Raw genomic sequence first — 13,381 nt, forward strand, 5'->3', positions numbered from 1 at the left:
AATGTTCATTGCGAGTTATCTTCGGGGGCTTCATACATAAAAAAAACACCCAGTCTTATCAGGAGTACCCCAAGGAACTATTCTTGGGCAAACTCTTTTCTTGGTGTTCATAAGCAACCTAGAGTATAACCCTGTGAAGAAACCACGATAACACAACAACGAAAACATCAGTTGCAAAGGAAAAAGATCCCAGTGAGCCCTACAAGGAGATTCAGACTGACCTGGAGAGAATTGAGGCGTGTGTAGATTTATTGCTTGTCAATTTTAACGTATCGAAAATGAAAGAGCTCCTAATTTCTAGGGCGTGTAATATGAGGGCTCATCATGATTTCGTCTTCAAAAGAGTGTGGTTATAACACGAGTTGATACACTACGCCTACTTGGAGTTAAATTCTCTATCTCTAATGGACTGAGTATCTCAGTAAATTTAGATCCTCTTACTCAAAGAAGCTAGGAGTTATTCTAAGATGCAAAAGTCTCATTCCTGATGAGTCTATTCGGGCACTATTCATTTCGTGCATCAGACCAGTCATGGAGTATGCATGTCTTTTCTTTGCTGGTGCACCAAAAAGCCATATCGCTCCACTCCAGCGGATTCAAAATCGAGCAGTTCGTACAGCAGCATCTGGCAACAAGAAAGCTAAAACCTTATAGTTTATCCAGGAACGCTTCGACGTGGCGTTCATGTCGGTTTTAGACAAATACATGTATAACCTCCATCAGAGGAGCTACCGAGGCTTGTTTCCTGATAGAACAAAGTCCTTACGATCAACTCGCCTAAGTAAAGCTGGTCAGGTCTCCCTTGAGCAGGGATCTCCACGGAAGGAATATCGTATACAAATTTCACCCGGCGGTTGGTCACCACATGGAAGAGCTTGCCGGCAGAGTTAATCCCGGAAAATCCTTCCCTTGGCGCGTTCAAGAGAAGGTATAACAAACACATCAGTGTTGAAAAATGAGGTAAGTACCAGAACTAGCGGCATATCATCAGGTCTGTGATGGAGCTTTTTTTACTTAGCTAGAACTTAGCTCTGTAATGAATTACTGATGTGTTACTGGTGTAATGTATCCCTTGATGTGTAAGGTGGGAGAATCCTTAAGACGGTTGAATTTAATAAAAAAAAGAACACAAGAGTGGGATGGTAAAGGTTTACAAAATACCGTTTTGGCCATAAAATGAAAGGTATCCATCAGATGGTTACAACCAGACTGCTTACCATTATTAATCATCAGATTTCTTGCTGCTTACCAGACTACTTAGCAAACAAGCACAGCTGCTTACCGTTATTGCCCAAGAATATAGAAAGATGTTCTAGTGCTGCAATTATAATGGTTTTAGAATTAGTAAAATTAAATTAAATAAGTATAAGTGACCCCGTGGAATTTCGCTATGTCTCTATGTAAATTCAAAAACAACCATACCCCTAGGAGCCTGGATAATCATGAAACTCTTAATCAAAGGAGTACTATGACAATTTCCTGCAGTAAGCTATTTAAAACGAGGAATCAATATTTCATCAGGGTTGTTCGTTCTGTACACGAACTATTGGAAAAATTCTATCGAAGACACTGGAGCAGCTCCAACTTGCTTGAAAAATTGAAACTTACCTTTCCTTTTGATCGCTGATGACAATTTTCTTGCGGTCTTAACTATGGATTTTCTTATATCAAACCTTTCAAAATATGTCAAGTACTCTTGAAAACTATCTCGTTAACAGCGAAACTTTTCTCTGAATAATGTCTTATCCACATAAGAGTATAATCTTGAGTTCAAAACAAACAAATTGAATAATGTTGTTACTGGTTTTTAAAACTATTTTGGCTTTTAAACTTTTTATCAGCTTTTACAATTATAAAATTGAAATTAAGTTTATGAATGTTCCGAATTTTTTTCTCAGTTGCTATGATGTTCTCATTGAAGTAATTCTAATAGCTTCTTTTCCCTACGTGGATCTATTGCGACAATTTTATTTTATTAATATTGGTGGCGGTTTTGTTTGTTTTTAGTTTAGCATTTTTTTTTTGCTTCTCTTGTGCTGAGGAAGCAGTTTGAATACAGGCGAAATATCCGTGTTGTTTTAGTCTTCCATCTCTTCTCTCTACTGGCCGCAATCTCGTTTGTTGTATTTTCATTGAGTTTTACCTCTCTTTGTTGTTTCTTGTCAGGGTTTGTCATTTCGGCTTAAGAACTTTCAGCCTAGCAAAAAACTAGTTTTACAGTGTCACTATAAAGTTATGATTTGGAGAAATAATCCCTAAGACATATTAGCAGCCATCATCGTACTTTAAAGGTTGAGATCAGCAGCAATGACTCGTTTTAACCATCTCTGCTGGGTTTTTTTCTTAGTGCCGCTCTTTGCAGATGGCTAGATAAGTTCTGTCATAGGAAAAATCCCCCAAACTCATTGGCACTTGGATCAGATGTGCAGATGGCATCGCAAGCCATAGCCATTGGCTAAGTTAAAAAAAAGAGAAACACTATTGATCGTGACCAGCGTTAGCATACGTAAACTTCATCATAAAAGCAGTAGAATTTATTGTTTGATAATAATAGGAATAAGATGGAAATTAAACAAAAAAAAGGATAAAGTCAAAAGACAAACAAACCCATTCAAATAGCTCTTAAGACTTGCCTTCGAAAGTAGAATACAAGAGAATAAAGGGAAATATAAAGAAAAATGACAAGGGGAAATGAAAAACAGATTCTAAAAACTAAGTATCCTCATTAAAAATACAATCGGTGTTAAGGTATGATAAAGTAACCTATTTGAGAATAGACTGGGGAAGAAAAAAAAAAGAAAAGAAAAGAAACTTGGTTGCAGATAATGAAGCTAATCAAATAGAAGCAGTAATACAAAAAACTTTACCTTTTTTAGCATCTGAACAACTGGCCATAATTGAGGCATCATTTTTCAATTTTTTTTTTGTTCCAATACTCTCTCTTTGTGCTATTTTGATGGGGTGACTTTGGAAAAAATGAGCGTAGGAGGGGCCCTTGGTGCCCTCCAATTTATTTGGTTACTTATAAAGGGCACTAGAACTTTTAATTTTCGTTAGAATGACAGCCTAGGACCACTGGGTCGGTACGATCACCCCTTGAAAAAAAAACACACACACACAGGCATCATTTTTCAAAAATTAATTAAAAAATACAAAAATTGTCTTATTTAGCCCCTCAGCAGCTGGCCATAATTGAGGCGTCATTTGAAGAATACCACACCAAAACATGCGTTAAATTTGTACCTCGAACCGATGAGACGGATTACATCGATATTCAAAGTGAGCAGACAGGATGCTGGTCATACGTAAGTTATGCTTCAAAAATACTTTAATTGTAACTTTTATTTTTCCCTAACCAATATAGTTATTGGCAGAGGCTTTCTCCATTTTGGTAGGAACACGATAATTTTTGTTCATCTTATGTGGCTTTTTCAAAAATAAGCGTTAGCTAGCAAAAAAGGGGATTTTTGGGACTTCTCAGTACTTTCACACTTTTCAGTACTGTTCATTTAAAACAAGATTTTCTATTTTCTTAATAATACTTGGCTCCTAATCTCTGTCAAAACATAAAATAATGATTTCCTCAAATGTTGGAAATTAGTCGTGACTAATAATTTCCTAACTAAGCATGAGCACTGTTTGGTTTTTCGGAAGAAACAGAAAAAAATAAACAGGATTTGAATGAAAAAGAACAGAAACAGAACAGGTCAATCAAAAACAGATGACCTGTTTCTGTTCTGTTTTTTGGTAAAAACAGAAAACAGCTATTTCCGTTCAAAAAACAGCTGTTTAAACAGCTGCTTGTTTGAACACTTAAAGATTAAGGAAAGAAACGTGACGGTGAAAAAAAAGTTTTGGCTGATTATCACAAAGATAATAATAGCATCATTTGTTCAAGTCTGTGCTTCCCAACGTAGGGAGCAAGCCCCACTTGTGAGGCATGGTAACATTTTGGTGGGTCATGGGCAGTACGGGCATCCTTTGGTCAAATATATTTTAGACTCTTTATTTTGAAAAAGTGTTTTTCATGTGAATGACATCACATTCAAATGCATTTAAAGCTAAAAAAAGATACATTATAGTACTGCAGTGATGTTACACATTGTATAAAAGGTGTTGTATTCTGACAATATTTCTCATAAGTATAAAACATGCGTAGGGGACGGGCCCAAAAAAGATACCAAGTTAACAGCCTTTTAAGCTTCCTTCAGGTGAATTCATGTAAAATTTCAAATAAGCAAAACTTAAATATCACGAGGGAGAACTAGGATTTTAGAAATGCCTAGGTGGGGCATGGCCAAAAATCGATTGAGAACCACTGGTCCAAGTTTTTAAGCTTATCACTTAAAAAAATTCGTGTCAAATAATGGGCAGTCAAAAATGCCGGTTCACTGGACACACTAGTAGCTAAGTAGGTACGCTAAGATGCCTTAGAGCGATATCTGGCAGTTTTGGGAATATTTCTTCATTTTGAGTCCAGAAAATAAATGGACCTCCAATCTGAAGATATTAGATTTCAGTCTCTCATTAGCTTCTCGTCTGAGTTGCCACTTTTTAAGGATAATACTTTTCTCTAAAAGTAACACTTTTGAGGAAGCGTAGTGCTACTGCATCAATTTTTACGCAAAAAAAGAACAGTTTTTTTAATAAAGAGGCTAAAAACTTTCTGTGCATACAAACATGATCATTCTTTTTTTCTTTTTGGTTGTTTTCTTCCATTTTCCTGTTCCTTATACGCTATTAGGCTTAAACAGCATCTCCTCGAACTTCCCGGTAATGTATACTAGTTATTAGAGACAGTTCGATAATAAAATAATTGCCTATGCTTCCCAACGTAGGGAGCAAGCCCCACTTGTGAGGTATGGTAATATTTTGGTGGGTTATGGGTAGTACCGGCACCCTTTGGTCGACTATATTTTAGACTCTTAATTTTGAAAAAGCATTTTTCATGTGAATGACATCACATTCAAACGCATTTAAAGATAAAAAAAGATACATTATAGTACTGCAGTGATGTTACACATTGTATAGAAGGTGTTGTATTCTGACAATATTTCTCATAAGTATAAAACATGCGTAGGGGACGGGCCCAAAAAAGATACCAAGTTAACAGCCTTTTAAGCTTCCTTCAGGTGAATTCATGTAACATTTTAAATAAGCAAAACTTAAATATCACGATGGGGAACTGGGATTTTGAGGCCGGTTTGTTGATGATGATATTTCTGTTTGGGATCATGGAGAGATAGTACTTAACACTTTTTTGACTTATCCTAACACTTCGGATTCTAACCTTCAGTTCACCTTAGAACTAGAAGATAATCATAAAATGCCCTTTCTAGACCTCTTGACCTCAATAAATCTCTCAGTCTTGAGTTTTTGATTTATAAAAAGCCTACACATCATTACTCTTCAAACCACCCTCCTTGCGTAAAAAGAGGAGTAGTTATATCTTCGGTGGCTCATGTAATAAGAATATGCTTAGAATCTCATATAGTCCCAGAACTGAATAATCTGAAGGACATTTTGTTTTACAATGTTTGTACCATAAAGTTACTGGAATCCATCATAGAAAAAAGACGAAAGAAAGGCAGAAAAGGATACACCAGCTCCACAACCCCCAACATATATCATCCCTTTGGTGGGTGATAAGAAAATCTTTGACGTTTGACCCATATTTTACCAAATTAAGTGAAAAACTGCAAAGAATTCTGAAAAAAACATAACCTAAATACCACCTTTAAAATTCTAATGAAATACAGAGTTTTTTTTTTTTTTTTTTTTTTTTTTACAGCGGTAAAGATAAAAGCAGTCCCATTTTGGGTAGTGGTGCTCATAGGGTTCCCTGTTTTGTTGTTGTTGTTTCTATGTTGGAAGAACCCACCAGCAGTTGGGGCAGAGGTTGTGGGAACACAGGTCCTCGATCGACAAAGCTATGGGACTACGCCAAAGGCATGAGACTTTTTATTCCGCCTTGGCTTAACATTTCTATGGTAAAGCATACCATTTCATTTTATTTGACAAAACCTCCATTAATGCTCGTTAAAGGTCTCATGCAAGTTTTCAGGGAGGCAGTTGAGAAAAACAAAAAAAATCTCATTCATAGAAAGGTAGCTCTCAAAAGAGACACTGGAGAAACCTATTTAAGCCCCATTCATAATGAACTAATTTATTCTGGTCGTTTTTGAATAAATCAACAAAACATATTTTGCAATTTAACAGAATACGTGATATTATCTTACCCAGGGAGCGATTGGCTTTTAAAAATACTTTACATAAATTGAAAAATTGAATTGACATACATTCTGTATGTTATTTTTATTCAATTATCCTTTCACCGTTACTTTTAGAGGGTCTTCAAATCTTAGTTTTGTGTTTTTTTTAATTGTTTTATATATATATATATAATCTTTGGATTTTTACGTGTATTTTTTTAATATTGTGCGCTGAGGATAGTGAAGCGGAGGTCTTGACTTAAATATTTTGCATTTTTGCATTGTAATCTATGTTTTTGACTCTTGTATTATCTTTGTCTCTCACCTGTTAATGTTTTTTTCTCGTTTTGCCATTATTCACACAGTGTGGTCTCAGATATTATTTAAAAGACAAGTTTTTTCAACTGAAAATAAGGAGCAACATTAAAACTCAAAGGAGCAGCAATTTTTCCGCATAGGAGGGGGTTTTCCCCTCCTCAATACCTTGCTCTTCACGCTAAAGTTCTTAGCACTTATAAATAAAAGCTTCCCATTGTAACTAAATAAGCCCTGTGTTTCAGAAGTTTAGCGCCAAGAGCAAGGTATTGAAGGGGGTGGGGTAGCCCCTTCATATACATAATAATTTTTGTTTATTTTGAGTTTTATTGTTGCTCCTTACTTTCAGTAGAGAAAATTTATTTAATATTTGATTGTTTTCCATATAATACCGGTTAATCTGGCTCACCCTCGATAAGAAATTCCCTCCCCTAATGGGAAATTCCTCCTTGAAAAGTTTATCCCCCATAAAATACACCCTCATCCCAAAATTCCTTCCAAATAATCCCATCCTCGCTGAAATCCCCCCTGTTAAATTTCTCGCAGAAGATTCAGCCTGAAAAATTCTCCTTAGCATGATTTCATTTGAAAAAGACTTTAAGTTTCAATCGTTTTTTCGATCACTCTTAAAATTCCCCTTTCTGTGGAAATTATTTCCTGGAGATCCAAACACGCTAACAGTTCCCCTCAGACAACTCCCCCAGAACATTTCCACATGCAGAATTGAATAGACAAAGAGAAAGTAAGACAATTAAAAAAAGTGTATAGGAATTCTATCAAATCTCCTCAGTGTAAAATTTGTCCTGAAATGTTCACCTCTGGAACGTTCCCCCATATAGAAAAGTATTCCAATGGAAACTTAACCCGAGCACAAAATAACCCCCCCCCCCTCTCCCTGAAAAATATCATTATACTTCCTAATCACAAATTCTATGCGTAAACAGCGGACAAATTTATAACGAATTTGGGGAAAAAATGGGTGTGAGGTGGCTAGTTGCCGTCCAATTTTTTCGGTCAAACCAATCTTTTTTTGGCACTAGAACATTTAATTTTTGTTTCAAATGAGCCCCCATCTGATCTTCTAGAACCATTGGTTCGATGTGATCACCCATAGAAAAAAAAACACACATTAATGAGCCTTCTTCTGACTAAAAATACAAATTCAACATTTTTGCAGATCGAAGATTGAAACATCTTCAGCAGTGTTTTCTATTACGCTGAATCTGACAGTTTGATTTTTATCAAGATTCTTTGACTTTTAGGGGGTGTTCCCCCCTTTTTTGAAAATCAGGCAAATTTTTTCAGGCTCGTAGCTCTTTATGGGTAACGCTGAACTTAATGAATCTTATACGTTTAAGTGGGTATATGAGCTTGATATTGCTAACACTTCAAACTTTTGTTTTAAGAACACGAGTGGGCATGCTTTTTTATTATGGTGGCCTGTTTTCGTGGTTCATTCCCAAAGGAAGAGCAGAGCCCCCTTCCCTCCGAAAACTCTTTATCTAACACTATTTCAAAGGTGTAAATATGAAAAAAAAGCACTTTTCACCCCTACTTGGATTCTTATAAATTTGCACTACTGTAATTATGCAAATCAATACAAAATGAAAATCACGCTCCTTTATAATAAAAGCGTGTAACCACGCTTCTTTATAATTTAAAATTTTGGTTTAAATCCCTATTTTCTAAATTCTGAAATTCACGAATATTTCATTCTCGTAGCACTAAAATAAAATCAGAAACGGAACAAAAAACAGCTACAAAAAAAAAAAAAAAACAGAAACAGGGTAAAATAGCTATTATAAAAACAGAAACAGAACAGAACAGACAAATAAAAAAAAAGATCATCGGTTTCTGTTCTGTTTCTATTTTTTTGTATGAACAGAACAGAAGCAAGTGCTTTGAAAACAGAACACAAACAGAAAACAGAAACACTGTCAATGCTTATTCCTAACGCAAGGAAGGGCGCAACCTGATTGGCGGGTGGTCAACGTACTCTGAAACCAAGATGTTTGGGAACCAATAATGTGCCCACAAAGCATGATATTTTCTTGTTTTTGTTTTTTTAATTTACCTCTCGTGTTTTTGGTTTTTATTTTTGGTTTATACATTCTGTTTTGAAAAAGAAAAGAAAAGAGCAATGCAGAAATTTAAAGAACAGTATACTGCAGTTAAGGCGTTATTGCAGCGCTAAGTCACCAGAAACAGACAAAATGTTAGACTTTGCTTTTACATCTCACTATACTTGAAGCGCTTGCGTTGGCCCCATCTACCCATGAAACACCAGAAGTTTTCATAGGAGACACAAAGACAAAACACACACAAAAAACAAATGTTTTATGATGGACTTTGAAAACAGTATATGAAAATTGTTTTACGTGATTTTACTTAATAACTAATTATTTATTTTTTTTTCTCTTTCTCTAAAATATAAGCTGAGAAAACAGATCCCTAAGTATTTCACTGCAGCCCTGTGGTTAGAAAAACTGATGTCTGAATTTTAAAATACTATTCAAAGAGAGAACTAGCGCTTAAGTCGGCATATTTGCATTTTACATTTCACACCCGCTCGCTTGACTTTGCAACTAGGGCATCCAGCTCACGTATGTAGGCATGTTTCGTTTTGCTTTTGTTCTTTTTAGTGATAATTTTAAGCATTTTGAACCTATAAATTTCTCATTAGTTCTTGTCTAGCTTAAAAATTTTGAATTTTCTTTCACAGATCGGTCGGATTGGGAATGTTCAAGTGGTGAATCTTCAAACCGGAAGCTGTGTCTTATATACTGGGACTCCAATCCACGAGCTTATGCACGCCATTGGTTTCTATCATGAGCAGTCTCGATGGGATAGAGACGACTATGTAACAATTTTAGAGGAAAACATTGAGGCAGGTATATCAAAAACTGGATGAGCTTAGAATCCATACCTAGCTCTTTTATAGGCCCTGCTACATATAGTACAATGTATCTCCCTATTATTTTGTATTAAGGAACCTATGAACAATTTTAGGGGGGGGGGGTCTGCAGATTTCTATGTAAGCTTTTGTTTTGTCATCTACTTCCTACCTTCTCCAAGACTAAATTCCACAAAATTTTAATGCAATTAATACATTGATGAATTTCAATGATTATGGCTGCTTTTTCTTTTTTTATTCAGTGTCTTCTCTCTTCTTGTAGAGTTCACTTCAAAAGGTTAGATCTTGTCTTTTTTTTCTTTCTTTTTCTGAGCACTGAGGACGACTTGGCGGAGGTCTTCGTCAAAATATTTACTTAGTTTTCGTTTTCATACTTTGCTACTGGCTGATAAAATCCTCGTTTTTTTCTCACCTAGTTGATTTTATTTTTCATTTATTATATCCTTTCTTTTCTTTGTTTCATACGCCATGTATAGCCAGTGTGGTCTTAGAATATAATGGTGGGGGGGGGTTGAGTCATCCCAAGAGACATAGTAACTGGACCTTTCAACTATGGCAAAGAAAATGGTTATCACAAAATTTTGATCGGATGACTTTGGGGAAAAAAGGTTACGGGCAGTTGCCCTCCAATTTTTTTTATCACTTAAAATGATCACTACAACTATTTGTTTTCTTTCAAATGAGCTCTCTCCCGATCATCCTGGAGCATTGATCTTACAGAATCTACCTAGAAAAAAAACGGACGATTTTGGGATAAAAGAGCCGTGGGAGGGGCCTAGTTGCCCTCTAATTTTCTTGGTCGCTTGAAAAGGGCACTAGAATTTTTTTCCGTGATAATGAGCCCTCTACCGATGCTCTAGGCCCAATGGGTCGGTACGATCACCCTTGGGGAAAAACAACAAATAAGCACGCATCCCTGATTTTTTTTTTTCTAACAAAAAGTACATAGTTCCACTCTTTTGCAGTTGTTAGCTTGAAACCTCTACAGTACAGTTCTCTGATACGCTGAATCTGACGATTAAATTTTCATTAAGATTCCTGGATTTTTTTTTTGTGTCTGTGGGGGGGCCGGGGATCCCCGCTTTTCAATAATCACACAAATTCTCTCAGGTGCTTAGCGTTTTATGGGTCAAATTAAACTTAACAAATTTTATATACCTACAAAATTGCAAAAGTCTGTAGCCATTACTATTTCCTTTCCTACACCAAATTTACCTACGCTAGGATGCCATCTATCACTATTTCTACCAGCCTGGGTGTTAAAATCTCCTAGTAAAAACACCATATTTCTACCTGGTACTCTGTCTATTTGCTCTTGTAACTGTAAATAAAATTTATCTGAGTCACTAGTATCTCCATCAGTTTGCCCTGCGAATATGACTATAATAATGATAATTAATAATTTATTTGTTACCCGCTTGTTTTGACAATTTAAGCGGAGTAAAAACGTTAAGGAAAGAAAAACAAAATAACACAAACAACACAATCAACACATTCTAATCAAAGGGTGGTAAGGACCCAAGCGTTGACAGGCCTCAGCACCTAATCTAGCATAGCATGTCTGCCAGGAAAGGGCACTTGTTTGGTTAGTCTTACCACTCGAAAAGAATTAATGGTACTAATCAGGACTCCCAAAGAGTACTTCTTTGAAAAACAAAGCACTACCTTCCAAAAATTTTCGTGCATGTTGCACTTCACACAACACTTGCACGTGATTCCACAAATGATTTCTTTGGGTTTTCACAGAGTAATAGCTTTGTATATTTTACATGTGTTTGAAATAAGTTTCTGATCTTCATTTCTTCTGAGTTGTTGCAAAACGGTCTATTATCATCAAAGTGTTGCTTAGGGTTGGCCAGCCGAGGTTAGTTGTAAATTACGCCGATCATACGTTCCAATGCTCTGAACCTAACACAAATAAAGATGCGTCCGTTTAGCGTCCCGGCATTTCACCATAACATAATTTTGTCATCGTTCTTTTTTTTTGCCATAGATTCTGTCATTACCAAGACTGTCGTAGGACAACACGGCATCGGTTCTTTCTGCCAGCAACAATCTGTAATTGTTTTCTTTTGTCATTGGATAAACTGTTATTGTTTTTCTTGTCATCAGAAAAACCCTCATAATTTTTCTATCGGACAAATTGTCACCGTTTTGGTCCCACTTGACGAATGGTCACTGACTTTCATTGCCATCAAAAACAGCAACGTCGTTTTATACTTCATCGAATAAATCGTCATTAATTTTTCTTGCTATAAAGAAATGCTATTGTTTTATTTATCCTTGTAAAAACTGTCATGGCTACACCAACCATTTTCCCCATTGAATCGATGGCATGTTTCTGACAACCCTTGTGGGTTTGCTAATAATGCGTTTTTAAGACAATCAATACCTTAAGGAATCACCCGAATCACCCTAATCTCGTCTATTACAAGTATTTTTAGTTTGTGTGGCCAAACTATTGAGAATTAGTTGGGCGGTCTTGCCCTAACTTTTATAGCTTAGATAAGAGATCAGAATAAACAACAAACAAGAGCTAAGAGCTCATATGGCACTTGTGATGAGGCAAGAAGAGCTAATAGCCAAGAGCTCATATGGTATGAGCTCTAACAAAATTCTAAGAATCATTAGATTGATTTAAAGGAAAATCAGAGGCTTAATGCCGGTCAGGATTTAAAATAAGAGCTCTGAGCTCAAATAACGGCGCTAGAAAATCGCATCGAAATTCTAGAATACCGCAACGACGATTTGGAACAGGAAAGAAGATCGAACGTTCTTCTAATCCATGGACTGTCTCAGCTAGGTGGAGAAACGCTGCCCAATAGCGTTCTAGAGCTATTCAATGCTAAGATGGAGATCCGTGTGCTTGCTAGTGACATCAAGTCAACTGAGCGCTTACCAGCGGAAAATGTTATGCCGCCTGTTCTCGTCACTTTTCATTCATCTGAGTGTGCAAAGCGCGTGTTCATGAACAAAAAGAAGCTCGCCCGATCGAAAGTATTTATATCTGAGTATTTAACGCCAAAACGTAAGCAACTGCTGAATCTGGCACGCGACAAATTTGGAGCTCGGAATGTTTGGACTGATGGTGGCCGTGTGCTAGCCAAACCGGAAAACAGTTCAGCCATCTTGAAAATTAGGTCTCTGAATGACCTGATCAGTGACCAGTACTGACATGTTGAATCCATCCTCAGTTCTTTCGTTTATTTGGGGTTGGCTGCTTGTTTCGCTAATCTCGTGTCAAAAACTTTTTTGTTTGTTTCGTCATTAAGATATCAAAGATTTCGCACTATTGAGCATACTAGTGTATTATCATGAATAGTATGACTGACAGGCTTTCAAACTTAGAAAGTAATCGGCTGTCTGTTGACCAATTATTATCCATCCCTATTGCAAATGATGGTTTAAGTGAAGGAAATAATACTCAAGCTATGAAAGCTAGTAATTTTTTGGATAGTCAGTCGCTGAAGAAATGGTCGGTCAAAGAAGATACTATTTTTGCATTTTGGAATTGCCAAGGCCTTAGGACTGCATACCCTACACTGTGTAACATATTAAGTGATATGCAAGAAACACCGTTAGTAATAGGACTATGTGAGACATTTGTATCGAATAGGGATACTTTTTCAGTGTGGGATTTCCAGTTTCCAGGATATGTTAGTGAAAGAAAAGAACGACAGGTTATGGAGCGAGGCGGTCTGGCTTTGTTGATAAAGGAAGGAGTTTCGTATTGGGTAAGGGAGGATCTCACACTTTGGCTTGAAGGAAGACTTGAGACTCTTTTTATTGAAATAGAAGATAAATCTGATAAAAATGTAGTTGTTGGTTTAGTTTATAAGACACCGTCATTTAATGAGGATGTTTTTATTGAGGAAATGGAGCATTTAATGGAGAAATTTAGTAATGATCATAAATATAAAGTAGTAATGGGGGATTTCAA

The 13,381-nt window shown here is 36.3% G+C and overlaps 1 protein-coding gene across 1 annotated transcript in view; it reads left to right on the forward strand.

Moving 5' to 3' along the window:
• The window catches only part of LOC136027532 (zinc metalloproteinase nas-7-like), a 56,865-nt gene that overhangs the window by 11,453 nt on the left and 32,031 nt on the right, over window positions 1-13,381 (forward strand). Inside the window, exons 3-4 of the mRNA XM_065704883.1 lie at window positions 3,172-3,305; window positions 9,250-9,418. Of these exons, the coding sequence (XP_065560955.1) occupies window positions 3,172-3,305; window positions 9,250-9,418 (303 nt within the window). The remainder of the gene's footprint in view (window positions 1-3,171; window positions 3,306-9,249; window positions 9,419-13,381) is intronic.

The sequence above is a fragment of the Artemia franciscana genome, chromosome 5 (genome assembly GCF_032884065.1).
Source record: "Artemia franciscana chromosome 5, ASM3288406v1, whole genome shotgun sequence".
Lineage (NCBI taxonomy): Eukaryota > Metazoa > Arthropoda > Branchiopoda > Anostraca > Artemiidae > Artemia > Artemia franciscana.